This window comes from Saccostrea echinata, unplaced genomic scaffold (genome assembly GCF_033153115.1).
Source record: "Saccostrea echinata isolate AGI-Se365-2 ecotype Australia unplaced genomic scaffold, CSIRO_AGI_Sech_v1 ptg000009l, whole genome shotgun sequence".
Lineage (NCBI taxonomy): Eukaryota > Metazoa > Mollusca > Bivalvia > Ostreida > Ostreidae > Saccostrea > Saccostrea echinata.
The window spans coordinates 5258250-5274776 of NW_026889758.1; the positions used below are offsets into that span (position 1 = coordinate 5258250).

Consider the following 16527-nt stretch of genomic DNA (forward strand, 5'->3'; position numbering starts at 1 on the left):
ATGAAAGCAGTAGAGAACTGGATTTGATACTTCTCTGTGAAGACCTGTAATATCAATAAGTAAGGCTGCCACTCATAGAAAACATTTGGTGATATACATGAACATGTATATATTATTAATTCAATGTACAAAGACCAGAGTTATGGTGTCCATCACCCATCTGTTTTTATGCCCCCATAATCGAAGATTTGGGGGTATATAGTTTTTGCCCTGTCCGTCCGTTTGTCTAGCTGTTTGTCAGCTAAAAACTTTTACATTGCCCATAACTTTTGATTGGTTGGAGCTATGGCTTTCAAATTTCATGTGTATTCTTTGTGACAAGACCTTTCTTTGGGTGCCATCATATTTGACCTCTTGACCTTGGAGTTTGACCCAGTTTTGCAAAATTTTACCGAACTTTAACCTTGGCCATAACTTTTGAACAATTGGTGCTAAGGCTTTCATACTTTACATGTTTAATCCCTGTGTCAAGACCTTTCTTTGGATACCAACAATTGGAGCTTGACCTACTTTTGGAAAATTTTAACCTTGGCCATAACTTTTGAACAGTTGGTGGTAGGGCTTTCATGTTTTACATGTCCATTCCTTGTGACATAACATTCCATTGTAATCCATTGACCTTGACCTAGGATTTTGACCCACTTTTGAAAAACTTTAATCTTGGCCATAACTCTTGAACAATTTATGCTATGGCTTTCATATTTCACATGTGTATTTGTTGTGAGAAGGCCTTTCCTTGGGCACCATTAATTTTGACCTTGATGTTTCACTTACTTCTGAAAAACTTTAACCTTTTCCATATCTATTCAATGGTTGCTGCTAGGGCTTTCACCCATACGTGTTTCACAAACACGTCTTGTTTCCACCTGTTTCTGAACAATTTTTAGCTCACCTCAACAAAGTTGGGAAAGCTTATATAATCCCTTCCAGGTTAAAGTTTTTGTATCAGACTTCTTTCTTGTGTTTTTTGCCCTATATTGATCAGAGTTGCATTGATGTTGGATCTATTATATTTATGTTTCATTGTACCTGTCAGGTTTCAGAAGCTGCATTTTCACACCAATATTTTCCTTAAGAATGACCAGGTCAATGTTTTAGGAGCAGGTATCAATCTTAATTATCAGTATGCCCAAATAGCACAACCTCGACCAAACTTGCATAGATGATGTCAAGAGATGTTTATTACCTGACTTTCTTCAGATGCTGGATCTGACCTACATTTCCCAGGTGAATGAACAGGATAAAGTTTTTAGAGCAGATCATTCCCAAGTAACAATGAGCCCTACCTGGACCAAACTTGCATGACCAATTTATTTTCAGATGAAAGCTACCAGACTTGTTTTGAATGCTGGATCTAACCTTTATTTTCTGAATGAGTAACCAGATTAAAGTTTTTGGAGCAGTTATCAATCTTAAGTATCTATAAGCCCTACTTTAACCAAACTTGCATAGATGATGTCTTGAGATGAACATTACCCCAAATCCTTCAGAGCCTGGATCTGACCTACATTTTCCAGCTGAATGAACAGGTTAAAGTTTTTGAAGCAGATCCATTCCAAAGTAACATTCAGACCTGCCTGTACCAAACTTGCATTGCCAATCTATTTTTAGATGAAAGCTGCTGATACAGTACTTGTTTTGGATGCTGTATCAAAACTATATTTTCTGGATGAGGAACCAGGTTAATTTTTTAGAATAGGTCCATTCCCAATTAACTAAAAGCCCTATGATGACTAAACCTGCACGGATGATGCATCTAGGCATGCCTTCTACTAGACTTCGATGCCGGATCTGACCTACATTTTCCAGGTGAATGGACAGTTCAGAGTTTTGGAGCAGATCCATTCCCAAGTAACTATAAGCCCTATCTGGACAAAACTTGCATGGAAGATTCATCTGGGGATGAAAGGTATCAGACCTGCTTTGGATTTGAAATCTAACTTACATTTTACAGATGAGTGACCAAATTAAAGTGTTTTGAAGAGGTTCATTCTAAAGAAACTAAAAGCCCTGTACTAAAGAAATGTTCATGGATGATGCATCTAGGAATGCTCACCAGACTTGCTTAGGGTGCTTTCTTACTTTCATTTTTGGGGTGATTTAATGGAAACTTTTTGGAGCAATTCCATTCCCAAGAATCTAAAAATCCTTACCCAAGCTTACAAAAATGTTGCATCAAGGGATGCACACTACTAGAACATTTGTTTGGTGTGAGGTTTTGCCTTACTGATAGATTCATTAATTAAAATGAGCTATGTAAGCTTTGATTTCCTTTCTCAAATGCTTCACCTACAGTTTTAGTCCATTTTCAATTAAATACTCAAGTAGAGTACTGGTACACTAAAATTTATTATTCTTTGTGTCAGTTCAAGATTTAGAATGATTATTAGAAATAGAAATCTCTGTGAAATTCTATTCCTCCAGTTTTAGTTTAATTTCAATAAAACAAAAACATGAGTAATCAAAGATTACATAGCTCATCTCAACTAATGTTATCTTTAAGTAAGGCAAAGTCTCACATTTAACAAATATTTTGGTAGTGTGCATCCCTAGATGCAACATTCATGCAAGTTTGGTCTGGGTAGGAGTTTTAGTCACTTTGGAATGGATTTGCTCCAAAGTCTTTTTCTGTTCCGTAACCCAGAAATATAAGATTCAGCATCTGAACCAAGTCATATTCCTTCCAAGTTTAGTCAGAATAGGGCTAATAATAATCTGAGAATGAACCTCTTCAAAAATACTTTAGACCGTTCACGGTAGCTCAGTCGGTAGAGCACTCACTCACTCCATGATCGGGAGGTCGTGAGTTTGAATCTCGGCCGCAACTAAAGGTCAAAATTTGAAGCCCTTCACCAGTATATGGTGACATCTCTATATGAGTGAAAAATTCTCGAATGGGATGTAAAACAACATACAATCAATCAAAAACACTTTAGTCTGGTCACTCATTCAGAAAATGCATGTTCTGATCCAGCATCCCAAGATTTTTCATTCATGCAAGTTTTGTCACCACAAGTCTTGCATTTACTTTGAACTGGACTAATTGCTATGAAACTAACACCCTTTTCATCTCATGGAAAATGTAGGTCAGATTCAGTAACTGTAGCAAGTCTGATAGAGTGCATCCCTTGATGCATCATCCATGGAAGTCAAGTCAACAAATGCATACCTGAGAATGGACTTCATCCAAAAATTTAACTCTTCAATGATCCAGAAATGCATGTCTAATCCAGTTTCTGAAGTAAGTCTGGTAGTGTACATGCTTTGATGCAGCATACATGGATTTAAATTGGTCCTGGTAGAGATTTAAGTTAAAATTAACCTGCACAAAAAACTTTAAAATGGTCACTCATTTGGAAAATGTTGGTCAGATGCATCCTTAATGGTAGTGTGCATTCCTCGATGCATTATCCATGCAAGTTAAGTCACCATAAAGCTTATAGTTCCTTGCATGTGAAACCTGGTCATCCATCCACAAATGTAGGTCAGATCCAGGTTCTGAAGCAAGTCTGGTATTGTGCATTCCTAGATACATCAATAACATCATCCATGAAAGTTTGATCACCAATGGGCTTACAGTATATACTGAAGAATGAACCTGCTCCTGAAACTTTTCACTTGGTCATTCATCTGTAAAATGTAGGTCAGATCCAGCATCTGAATAAGTCAGTAGTGTGCATCCTTAGATGTATCATCCATGCAATTTTAGTCTCCAAAGATCTTGAGTTACTTGAAAATGACCTTAAACTATTAAAAAAAAGCTTTAAAAACTTAATTTAATATGGTCACTTATTTAGAAAATATCGGTCAGATCCAGCATCTGCAGCAAGTCTGGTGGTGTGCATGCACCCCTAGATGCATCATATATGCAAGTTTGGTCACCATAGGGCTTATCATTACTTAAAGAATGAACTTGCTCCAAAAACATTAACCTGGTCATTCTTTTGCTGAAAATGCATCTGACACTTGACTGGTACAATGAAACATATCATAACTATGTACTTAGTTTCTTTATTTAATACCCAGGAGCAGAGAAGGAGATTTTCAAAGAAATAATGCACTTTCACTATATGATCTATATACTCCAGCAACAGAATCCCTGACCCTGGGGCCATGAATTTCACAATTTTTGTAGAGGGCTCAATGCTTATTACAATCATGCCAACAGTTTGACTGCTTGAAGTCCAGGAGTAAAGAAGAAGATTTTTAAAGATTGCATTAATTTTGGTGGTTTTAGCCCCAACCCTCAGGCCCCAGGGGGCAGGAACCATGAAATTCACAATTTTTGTTCCCCTTCACCCACAGATGCTATATGCTGAATTTGGTTGAAATTGGTTAAGCGGTTTCAGAGAAAAAGCTAAAAATGTTCAAATGTTAACGCACATTGCACGACACACGCCAACGGACAAAAACCGATAGCAATAGGTCACCTGAGTGACTCAGGTGACCTAAAAATAATCTTCAGATCAATTCAACAAGGCCAATGGAATACTGTATTTTATTACTTTATTCTTTTACATGTATCATGAAATGACAATATTGATAGACATGGTGATTAATAATTAACACAGTCACAGAATTAAAACACGACGACAATTACAACACAACGTGTACTACTGGCCCATATCAAACTTCACTTTTTGAAAATTTAAAAATTAATTTTTAATTCTAATTTGTATTTAATTTGAATAACCTTTGAAACTGGATTAAAATTACATGGCTTTATTTTTGTTCATTAATAAAAATTTTAAAATGAGATGCAAATAACATTGAAAACCATAATTATGTACATGTATTATACATTTTTACTTATTAAATGACATTTCTGACCAAGTTTTGGTGGTAGATATACTCAAGAGTATGATTTTAAATAATAATTTTGGGGGGGAAATTTTTTTAAGGCTATATTTTAATAATATGTTTGATATTATTATAAAAAAAATCAAAATACCAATAATTTGTACAGATTAATAAAATAAAAAGTTGGAATGTAAATTTAACTCCCTATAGGTTCATGCAGATACACTCGGAAAACATCAGGATTATAGTTTTAATGCAAAGCTTTGCTTTCTTAATTTGTTTTAATACTACCACTAAGTTCATACCAATATACGAGAAAACTTAGAGAAAATATTCAGTTACACGTATCTCAAAACCTTCACTGTACATTTCTGAAGAAGTCTATCACTCTATGCAGACTTTTATAAAAATCAATGTTTGAAAATCAATAATTAAATTTTTCAATTAATAAAAATGGAAATAGAAAACCCACTTTTCTATTTACTAAACAAAGTCAAAATGTTATCTTTTATTTAAGGGACTTACATGTCTTTGGATAAAAAATGAAATAAAATGAGGAATATTTGATTTGGTGACACATCCAATGTATGAAGATTTTCAAAGACAAAATATAAGAATTTCTGCAATTTAGAGCCCCCAGTGGTAAAAATCTAATTCATATGGAATCAGTTTAGAGAATATTGAAAAATGTTGGACTGTCACCTTATACTGTGCATCTCCTTTAACTTTTTTATACTCTTACTTTAACATGTTCTTTGAAAATCAAATAAATTTAACCCCCCCAAAAATTCTATCCACCATTTCCCTTGTATCCACTTCAATCAGTAGGAACCCATTTCCCTAGCTTTTATCCACTAAAACCAGTAGAAATCCATGTCTCTTATATCCACTAAACACCAGTAGGAAGTCTAATTTTTCTTCTGACATAAATTATACATGTCCAAGTTTACACATTTAAGCTGTACAGAGTTTGGAAAAAATAGCATTTAGAGAGAAGAGTGGTTTAGACCAGTTTACTGGTTATGTACCCTAGTTGACCAGTTATTGTTTTCCTTTAATTAAGCCTTGAGGCTTATATTTTAATGCTAATGTTTATAAAACTTGCATATTTAATTATTGATCTCCACATGCATGATTGTATTTGTATTATTCTGAAAAGAAACACTGACTACAAAGGACTATATTCTGTAGTGGCCAGTATCTGCCCCCGAAATAAAACTTTGATGGAGAAATCTTTAATTATGTTCTAAACCAGGTGGATTTTTGCAGACTTCAAAGCATTAAATATTTTTATCAATTATGACATCATTAGTTAGATATGACGTCAATAAAATGACGTAAATTCAAAATTGCAATAATTTTGAGAGAAAAGTGTATTTTACGTCGGTATTTTGATTGGAAATTATCGAGCGCAGGTCTGCTCAGACTAGATCTTTTGATATAATGTGTAGAATGATAATATCAATGAAATATGTGAATATGGTACCTGAGCAAGCTTGCGCTCTATAAATACTATAGTCAAAATTGAACAAACTCTGTGCATTTTGGCCTCTATTTTAAAAATAACGGAAATCCAAATAGTTTGTGACGTCACAGAGACGAGAAAAGCCAACTATTTTTTCCAATTTTATAATATATTATCTTAATTTGGATTATTTTATACATTTATATGCACTTTTGCTCATTTCAAGAGTTTTTCAAAATTTGACTAATATGGGGGCAGGAATACGCCCTTACCGTATATAGTTCTTTCAGCACACTAATACCTGTTGTATATCACGATAATATGAAAGGGGAAATTTAATTCTATACATACATGCATTAAAAGTACACAATGAAAAAATCAAAATTTATCAAGATTTCTTACAAAACTCAAAAAACTTAAACAATATAATTTTAGTCCTTCTCACATTCTTAGTGAACAAAATGATTTTTCTGTGCACTAAAAGAAACCTTTATAACTAATTTTCCTTTATAAAAAGTTCTTTTGAAGGAGGCACACAGCATATTTGATTGTCTTTTAGAGAATTCTATATTTTCAGATTTCCATATACAGTTTTCTCTTTACTATGTATACTAGTCTTATTAACTTTTTTTGTAGCCAAACTATCTTCCTGGACATGTACATTTGACTTTCAGGTGTTTATCAAATGAGAAAGTTAAAATGTTAATTATTACTGGATTTCACAAGACAGTAATTGTTAATCAATATATACACTAAAACATTTGAATCAAATAGGTGCCACTACAGTAATGAATTCGGCTATATATTCTTAATAAAAATGCACACCTTTGAGTGTGTGGTATAATTTAAAAACAAACCTTTGAGAGTTTTCCTTTTCAAATGTTGTAAATCAATTCTCTGTATATATTTTAGTACCCAAAACAAACACATAGCCATCCAGCAAGTCACACAACTTTGCTTTGGCCAAAGTTAAGTAGGTGCTTGAAAATCAAGTGCAGGGCCTAATCATTCCCCTCAAATACAGCATGCCAAAATTTTAATAAATCTGGTATAATAAGAAAGTTTACATACAGTTTTTTTATCCTATAAAAAAAAATTAGTCCAAGTCTCACGCAGAAAAGCCTGAAACAGTAGGGGAGATTCAGGAATTATTTCGACCATGTTTTGACATGAACCTCCAACCAAATACTGTTATGACACCATTAATCTGGTTACAAGTCTGGTACATGTATGTAGTTAACATGAGTAACTGTATTAATATTTAATATACATGTTTAATACAAAGGCAATTACAGTGGAGCCTCATTAATCCGGACACTAATTATCCAGAAGCTTCACCTTCCCATCGAAAAAAATAAAAATTATATTTACCAATTATAAAAGGTCCATTTCAGTAATACGGAAGCTTCATTAATCTGGGATGATTTGCTGGGGAACACAAGTATCTAGATTAACAAGGCTGGAGTGTATTAGGCATTTGGAACAATAGTATACTAAGTAATACTTCAATACAGGAAACACTGTTACTATGCGAAGAAATTTAAGACTCAGAATCTTAGATTTACAAGAAATATTTTTCTTAGCATGACAAATTAAGCCTCATTTAGCATACAGCATGTCTTAGTAAACATTCTGACAAATGCAATAATTATGTTCATAATAATGATTGGATACAATTTTTTCTATTAGTCCCTTATTGAGACTTGGTAAGAAGAGTGCAAAGCTTTTGAAAATCATTTAACAGCTAAATATAGACGATAACTAGAAAATCACAGTCTTTGCCAACATAGGTAAATAATTTTTAGAAAAGTGAACTTGTCATTTAATACCTGACATCGTAAATTTGTCCATTTTATTCAGTTTTTCTGGGTCCTCCCCCCCCCATAAATCAGTAAACAAAATGATGGTTTTTGTTAATTTTTTTTTTTTACACTTCCATCACACAAAATTAACGTTAATTGATGAAAAGCATAATATGTAGATTTTCTGAGATATCCACAATTATACACTGTAACACAGTGTTAAAAGTGTAAGATACCTTGTACAAACACTATAAAGCAAAACCATCAGATCTATGAAAATGTCAACTTAGTTGACAAATATTGTATTAATGATAGAAAATTGGCACCTTTAAAGATGTGGACAAAATGATGATGCACTTATAAATTAATTTTATCATATAAATTAAAGAAACATACAAGTAAATATGTCCAATGGTTAATTCCACTGAAGGACTAGCAATTGATTCTTTTGAAAACAATGATGAGCTACCCAAAAAAGATTTAATACAAAAATAACAATCTTTTTTTTCCACTGCTAATACAAAAGTAACAAAAGTACTACAAAAAATACCAAGTAAACTAATAAAAAATAACATAAATACACTAATCACTTAAAACTGAGAAAATATTAACAAAACTGCACCACATGGCATCACAGATCACATGATCATCACAGATCACATGATATACCAAATGAAATGTCAAATCACATGAGATATCACATGACATGCCATATGATGTGACACATTATTAGAAATGCCCTCCTCAATCACTCAGGTCACTGTCGCTATCGTCAAACCCAGTCCAATCCACATCTCCTATAACGCCCTCTCTCATGCCATGTTCAATGATGGCGAAGTGACAGAACACATACTGGTCAGGCATTTGTATACTAAAGGCTCTCTGTGACCTTATGCGGCGGACTGTGTCTCTAATGTTGACTGTCTGTATATGTTCAAGTCTACGCAGACTGACATCAGTTGTGATGAATGTGCCTATAACGAAAATCTCACAATGAGCTCATTTAGAAAGAACTTATACCTAAATGTATTTAAAATGCACAATGTGTCAAAAGCTTTACAAATATTGGATTGGCAGAGGATATTTATTGTTGAAAACAATTTACTTTATGGTGCAAGACATTTTTACATTAGTCACTTTATGAAACACAGTGGCAAATCTGTGATTGACCATTTCATTTAATGCCAGTTCTTGACCTGATTATGACTCCTGAGCATTATCTTGTCCTTCACCTTGATAGAATATGGAGTATCTCTAATGCCATTAAGTTTTTGCCAAGCCTGTGTCAGACAAAACAATACATGTACAACTATATTCCATCTTCAATCTGAGGGCAGGAAAGAAAAACTTATTCTGCCACACTGATCTGAGGACATCACACCTTCAAATTGAGGGCATGAAAATGAAGAATGAAATTCACTTTGGGCATATTTTGGCAATAGAAATTTCTGAAAAATCAAGATTGCTCAGTTTTGGTTGAAAATACACTGAAAAATCAAGATTGCTCAGTTTTGGTTGAAAATACACTTAATTTTTCTTGGACCTTTGATGACTGCATATTTATTACAAATGATGCATTTTTCTCACTAGTCCATGTATTATGACATCATAAATTGCATCATTATTCTCAAATCCTAAATCAAAAGCCTGAAAGGCTTCAATGGCATCGAACATGAAAACCATTTTCAAAACATTTTTTTTTTAATTTGAAGATAGCAGTAGGTCAAATAAGTGACTAATAAAAATGTTAAGTTTTAAACAAAATGTCAAAACTACAGTCTGGGGCATTATGCCATGGTCCGAATACAGCAGGGTTCAAATTGACTAGACACCATCAAACAATCAAACTCATCTTTTTTCAGTTATTTAGACTATCAAGGATTTAATGAATTTATATGAATATTATTCTAATTGTCAATGTCTAAGCATTGTTTTAGTGCATCTAAACAACAACCGTAACTCGCTCTGTTAGGACTACGATTGAGATATGAGCGGGCGTGGTAGGCCTATACGGTGAAATGCGATATGGAAGAAATGGTGAAATACAGTAGTAACTTCAGTTTTTATGATAAAATTGGTTATAAGATTGTAAAAGTAAGGTTTAGATTTGGAAATTCAATCCTTTTAGTCTTCTAGCATCCCTGTTAATTTAATATTGTGGTTATTTTACCGCCTATTAAGTTGTTTGTGTTTACACGGTTCTCCTTCATAAAGGTAATTCATGTCATTCAACACAGCCTTTCATTAGAAATTCATCCGCAAGAAACTGTTACGTTTTTCTTGTGTGAAAATAAAACAGGATATATTTTTTATGCAACAGAATTATTTGTAGATATACTACAATTGATGCAATTTTATTTTCAAGCTATTATTCACTGTAAACATTTTCAAAGAACATTTTCAAAGAAATCGATGCATTGTTATTGCTATTTTCTTTTGCAGTTGCATGGACTGACACATTTGGTCGGGTAAAGTTTGGTCGCCCGCTACATGGCATTCGAGCTCAAGAGCTCGATGCCATAAAAATTCTTCAAAAATGACCAAAATTTTGAGCCATTTATCAATATTTTGCATACAGCCCAATTTCTGATCCAAAATGTGCAATTACAAAATGAAAGAACTGTTTCTAAAGATTGTAAAATATGTTTTATTTTTTGGATCGAGGGGTGGGCTCATATTTTAATTCTTTGCTAAAGATGAAATTGTAATTTCACAAAGCCTGTTTTTTAATACCTGGACTCTCTGAGGAAATGACAACTGGGTCTTGGTCAGTTAATTGGTATTTGGGCATTTTATGGATAAAGTGAACCTAGCTCTTTATATTTTGCCACAACTTCAATCTGAGAGCCTCACATCTTTAATCTGAGGCCCTCAAACCTTAATCCTAGGGCCAAGCCTGCACCTTCAATCTGAGAGCTTCACATCATCAAACTGAGGAACTCTCACCTTCAACCTGAGGGCCTCGCACCTCAAGGGCATAAAATTGTTTACCTGTTCTACCAATGCCAGCACTACAGTGTACTACAATTGGAGGACCCAGAGGATGCCCCTGCCAGCTGGACCCTAAGGAGCTGACTGCCTCCTCCTGACAGGCTCGCACTTTGAACAAAAAATCCAAGAACGCTGCAGCTGAGCTGGGGGTCCCATAGTCGGGCCAGGAAGTAAACTGAAGGTGGTAAATCTGCCGAGATTCATTTGTCTACAAAACAATTAGTAAATCTGCTGAGAATCATTTGTCTGCTAAATAATATTAGAATATCTGCATAACTGTATGCATTCATTTGTCTGCAAGCAATTACATGTACATTGTTCTTTTATTTGGTGAAATAAAATCAATAAGTTATCATCAATTTAACTTGTAATACTTGTTATGAATATCTATTCAATTCTTTTATTCTCTCAAAACTAAACTTTGGTTCATATGAGATACAAAAAACTTAACAAACAATCAAGGTATGAAAGACAATATATATATATATATATATATATATATATATATATATATGTATATATATATATATATATATATATATATATATATATATATATATATATATATATATATATATATATATATATATATATATATTAAATACATAGACAGAATATTAGGGGGAAAAAATAACAGAGAAAATTTTCTTTCAAAAACTTGATGATTTAAACCTTAGCATATATGATGTTAAGTATTTGTTGCATTTCTTTTTCAATGGTGAGACACCTGGTACTTCAATAGTCCCTCTACATGTTAGTACAGTTCTTGATTTATCAGACACCTGGTACTTCAATAGTCCCTCTACATGTTAGTACAGTTCTTGATTTATCAGACACCTGGTACTTCAATAGTCCCTCTAGATGCTGATTTACAGCTTTCTGATTTCTTACCTTTGTATTAAGCAGGAAAAGCCATGATATATTGTAGTCCTGGTATACCTCCATACGAGTGTTTATTACAAGGTAATCCTCAAATTGTTCCTCGGCGTCTTCATCTGGGGGCCAATACTGACCACACTTAGCTCGTCCACGCTCCACAGCCCTATAGATGTATGACATTATTATTGAGTCTACAAATAGTCCCTATATAATCTATACAAAAGCAAACAGTTCATAATACTACATAATTATTCACTGGATTTGAAGCCGTATTCACTGGAAGATCAGTGCATGTGCAGTGGTGATTGTGATGTCACAAACAACACCTCAAACAACGTTGTAAACAAGGGTTGCAACAGCCGGAGCCAGCTGTGTATTTGGGCAGGAAAAATGTTAGGCATGTCTATCGCAGGATTATTTTCCATACATTTCGATGTCTTACACACAGCAAAGTTGTAATCTGGACTTTTTTTTTTTTTTACGACAGATCCGAGGTTCAATGAAAATGGTATCATCATGTAGCCTTTAGCAATCTCTTATTTATTTAAATCCTTACTATATAATAAAACAATTATGGACTATTTCAGTGGTGACTAAAGTTTGTTATTCACCAGAAAAATATCAATATTTGCCTCGTTTAATATTAATATTTTTCTGGTGAAGAACAAACAAAATTCACCACCGAAAGAGTTCATAATTGTATAATATACACTGTATGCATGTCCCTTCACTCTTAGCTCACCCTCGCTCTATAGCCCCATAGATAAATTACAACATACTCTACATGTACAGCCCTACACATTTTGTTGCCCTTGCTCTACTAGTTAGAGATGATAAAATCTTTTTATCAAACAAATAACTACATCATTACATCTAATGCAACAGATTAAAATAAAAGAGGCCTATGAACCTTAGCAATCACCTGAGTGTCAAAAGGCATTTTCTTCCTAGCCATGTTAAATACATATAATCATAATTACTCCTCCATGAATTTTGAGTCATGGTGTGTAAGCAATATTTCATAATATTTTTAAGTGTAACTTTGGACCCCTGGCCCTGACTTAACACTGCAGGTTATCTGAATCTAAACTAAATGACGATGAATAAAATTAAATTGTAGCCTAGCTTACATACAAAGTTCTAGGGAAAAAGAATTTCTCCCAACATACTTGTATGTTAAACATCTCTTTTGTGGCCTATCTTGGCCCAAGGAACAATAATTAACAAATCTAAATTGTCAACATATGAATCTTCCGGATCTTGAAAACATTTTGAGTATTCGTGAAAACCTAATAAATGGCACCTTATATCCTCCAAAATATGCTCTAACAAAGCATTTTTCATATGATTCCAACCATAAATCTTTGATTCTAGTGATTGATGCATATTAACCTATTATCATAAAAAAAAATCAACATCTAGCAGTTTACATTTACAAAGTAAGATATACTTTAACCTGCTTTGGAAACAATTTGCCAAACATACCTTGTGGTCATAACAATGACCATGACCTGATTTTCCCATACCATCCTCCAAAAATCTCCAAAGGTCTTTGGTAATGGACCTAAAAAATCCAAAGTTGGTCATCAATTTACCATTACATCAATCTATTCCATCAGAAGCTCACTGCTGTGTATTTTTACCACTCACCTTGTGTTGATATGTAGGCATTTTTGTGCATATAACCATCAACAAAGTTAGCATTAATGTAGTCTGAGCTGGGATCATTGTTCAGGACTTGGAGTATGACTCGAGAGTGGTCCAAACATAATACGTCAGAATAGCGGTTTTTTGGAAGATTGTGCTTTGCTCTAAATAAATAAAAACATTGACTGATAAAAGGCAAAAGATTCAGATAAAAATATTTTTGCTTAAAATTGTTCATAAATTGATTTATGCATTCACGTAACTACTAGAAAACTCAGAAAGTCAAACAGGATCCTACAGTGTGCTCATACAGGATACAAATAATCTTGAACTTTTTGGCTTGATCTTTGATCAAGTGAGCCTAAAATACACAGGTAACTTCCTGTAACAATATTCTTCCTGTTTAGAATGCTAGAAGGTACAAGTGCTAAGTAAAGAAAAAAATCAAGAAAACAAGATGTGTTTGTGAAACACTGATGCCCCCGTATGGCAGCTTATGGCGAAGGTTAAAGTTTCTCAAATGCAAGTCAAAATCCAGGCCAAAAGATAAAAATGTTAAATTTGAAAGCCTTAGCTGCAACTGTTCAAAAGTTATGGCGAAGGTTAAAGTTTTTTAAAAGTAAGTAAAGCATCAAGGTCAAGGTCTAAGTTGTTGGTATCCAAAGGAAGGTCTTGTCACAAGGATTACATATGTGAAGTATGAAAGCCCTAGCTGCAACCATTCAAAAGTTATGGCCAAGGTTAAAGTTTTTTGAAAGTAGGTCAAACTCCTAGGTCAAGGTCAAAGGGTCAAAGTGGTTGGTATCCAAAGGAAGGTGATGTCACAAGGATTACATATGTGAAGTATGAAAGCCCTAGAATCAACCATTAAAAAGTTATGGCCAAGGTTAAAGTTTTTCAAAAGTAGGTCAAACTCCTAGGTCAAGGTCAAAGTGGTTGGTATCCAAAGGAAGGTATTGTCACAAGGATTACATATGTAAAGTATGAAAGCCCTAGCTCTAACCGTTCAAAAGTTATGGCCAAGGTTAAAGTTTTTCAAAAGTAGGTCAAACTCCTAGGTCAAGGTCAAAGGGTCAAAGAGGTTGATATCCAGAGGAAGGTCTTGTCACAAGGAATACACATGTGAAGTTTGAAACCCCAAGCACCAACTTTTCAAAAGTTATGGCCAAGGTTAAAGTTTTTCAAAAGTAGGTCAAACTCCAAGGTCAAGGTCAAAAGGTCAAAGTTGTTGGTATCCAAAGGAAGGCCTTGTCACAAAGAATACACAAGCACCAACTGTTCAGAAGTTATGGCCAAGGTTAAAGTCTCATAAAATTTTGCAAAAGTGGGTCAAACTCAAAGGTCAAGGTTAAAAGGTCAAATATGATGGTACCCAAAGAAAGGTTTTGTCACAAGAAATACACATGTGAAATATGAAAGTCATAGCTCCAACCAATCAAAAGTTATGGGCAAGGTTAAAGTTGACAACAGACAGACAGACAAACAGACAAACAGATAAACAGACAAACAGACAGACAGGACAAAAACAATATACCCCCGGGATCTTTCCATCCAGGGGCATAAAAATCATGTTTACTTTGATAAAGTGAATGTCCCTGCTGGAGGTTCCATTTTAATACTGGCATACTCTTCCATAAGTCCATGCCTCCTCATGGTGCGAGTATATTCTACTAATTGGTCCAAGTCCATGCCTTCTTCCTCAGGCATGTGTATACTTTCCTCCATCGTGTTATTGGACATTGAGGATGTGGAGGAGGAGGGGCGCTTCTTACGAGGACTGTCGATGGATTTCTCCTCAAAATTATTCTCCTCATTGTTCTCCTGAGCTGCTCTTTTTACTGAGTCATTTTCACTCACAGAATCAAGCCTCCGTTTGGATGGGGCTGAGTTTGACCAATCATCCTTCTCCTCATTGACCTCCTTTTCGTCACTGGAATCCTCTTTTTCTAGGTCCTCATTATTCTGTTTCTCATTCACAGTTTCTTTAGACTCCTCAGAATCAATGTCACTATGAAGTATGTTATGATCTGACATGTCACTCGACACACTGCGACAAGTAGAATCACGTCCATCCTCCATTGTGTTTCTTTTAAATGACACAAAATAAGAGTTCATATCTGCCTCCTCTTTGAGGGCTAGTTGGGAGCACAGCTGTAGCCATGTTTTGTGTTGGCTGGATGACATGCCCCCCAACTGCCTGGGAAGTGCTTCTTGAGGTATATGCTGTGTAAGCTGGGACAAGTTTATGGTATAAACCTAAAAGATAATAACTAATAATATCAAGAAATTTCAAGAAGTTAAACCATTGGATTACTATAGACATCAGAAATCTTATATAAATATAACACAAGAAATAAAATGTCAAGGCTCACTCAACAGGTGGGTTTTCCTAAATGTTGTTATCATGACTGTTGTTGGTTTTTTTTCACAACTATCAAGATACATATTGTTTTTGTTTTCCAATCTTTTTCATATTGGTATGTTTATCCTCTTTGTCATTTATAAAATAAATTCCACAGTGACAACTGACCTTCAAACAATTTGATCACCACGCACGGTAAATTTAAAAGCTTTTCAGTGCTGAAGGAATATGTGCTAATTGAGGATGGTACATGTTAATTGTGGTTCAAAATAAACTTTACATTCTTTTTAAGGTGTATTTTGTATTAATGTGTATGATTGTTTATTGTTTACAGCGGTTTTTCAATGTCAATAATTCACTTCCTTACCATTCCCAAGGGAAAATACATTTTTATCACATGTTTACTCCTTTATAGAGTGGATATAACTCATAGGATATTGTTTTCATATCTGCAGTTGTGATGCACAATGGTTTTTGAGTAAATTTGATCAAGTCAGTAAAACATGAAATAGTTAGTTCTATGCAACACACAAATAAATAATTAACTTGGATTACTCTACTCCAGTTTTTCTCTAGATACA

At 34.1% G+C, this 16527-nt stretch overlaps 1 protein-coding gene across 2 annotated transcripts in view; it reads right to left on the reverse strand.

The window, feature by feature from the left end:
* Nucleotides 1–4484: 4484 nt before the first annotated feature.
* Nucleotides 4485–16527, reverse strand: part of LOC133181667 (tyrosine-protein phosphatase non-receptor type 9-like) — a 35355-nt gene continuing 23312 nt past the window's right edge. For both annotated transcript variants that reach the window (XM_061316223.1, XM_061316225.1), the window contains 6 exons: nt 15161–15840; nt 13588–13748; nt 13423–13501; nt 11950–12100; nt 11059–11266; nt 4485–9041 (listed from right to left, as the gene is read on the reverse strand). In XM_061316223.1, the coding sequence (XP_061172207.1) occupies nt 8812–9041; nt 11059–11266; nt 11950–12100; nt 13423–13501; nt 13588–13748; nt 15161–15840 (1509 nt within the window). In that variant the 3' untranslated portion in view covers nt 4485–8811. The remainder of the gene's footprint in view (nt 9042–11058; nt 11267–11949; nt 12101–13422; nt 13502–13587; nt 13749–15160; nt 15841–16527) is intronic.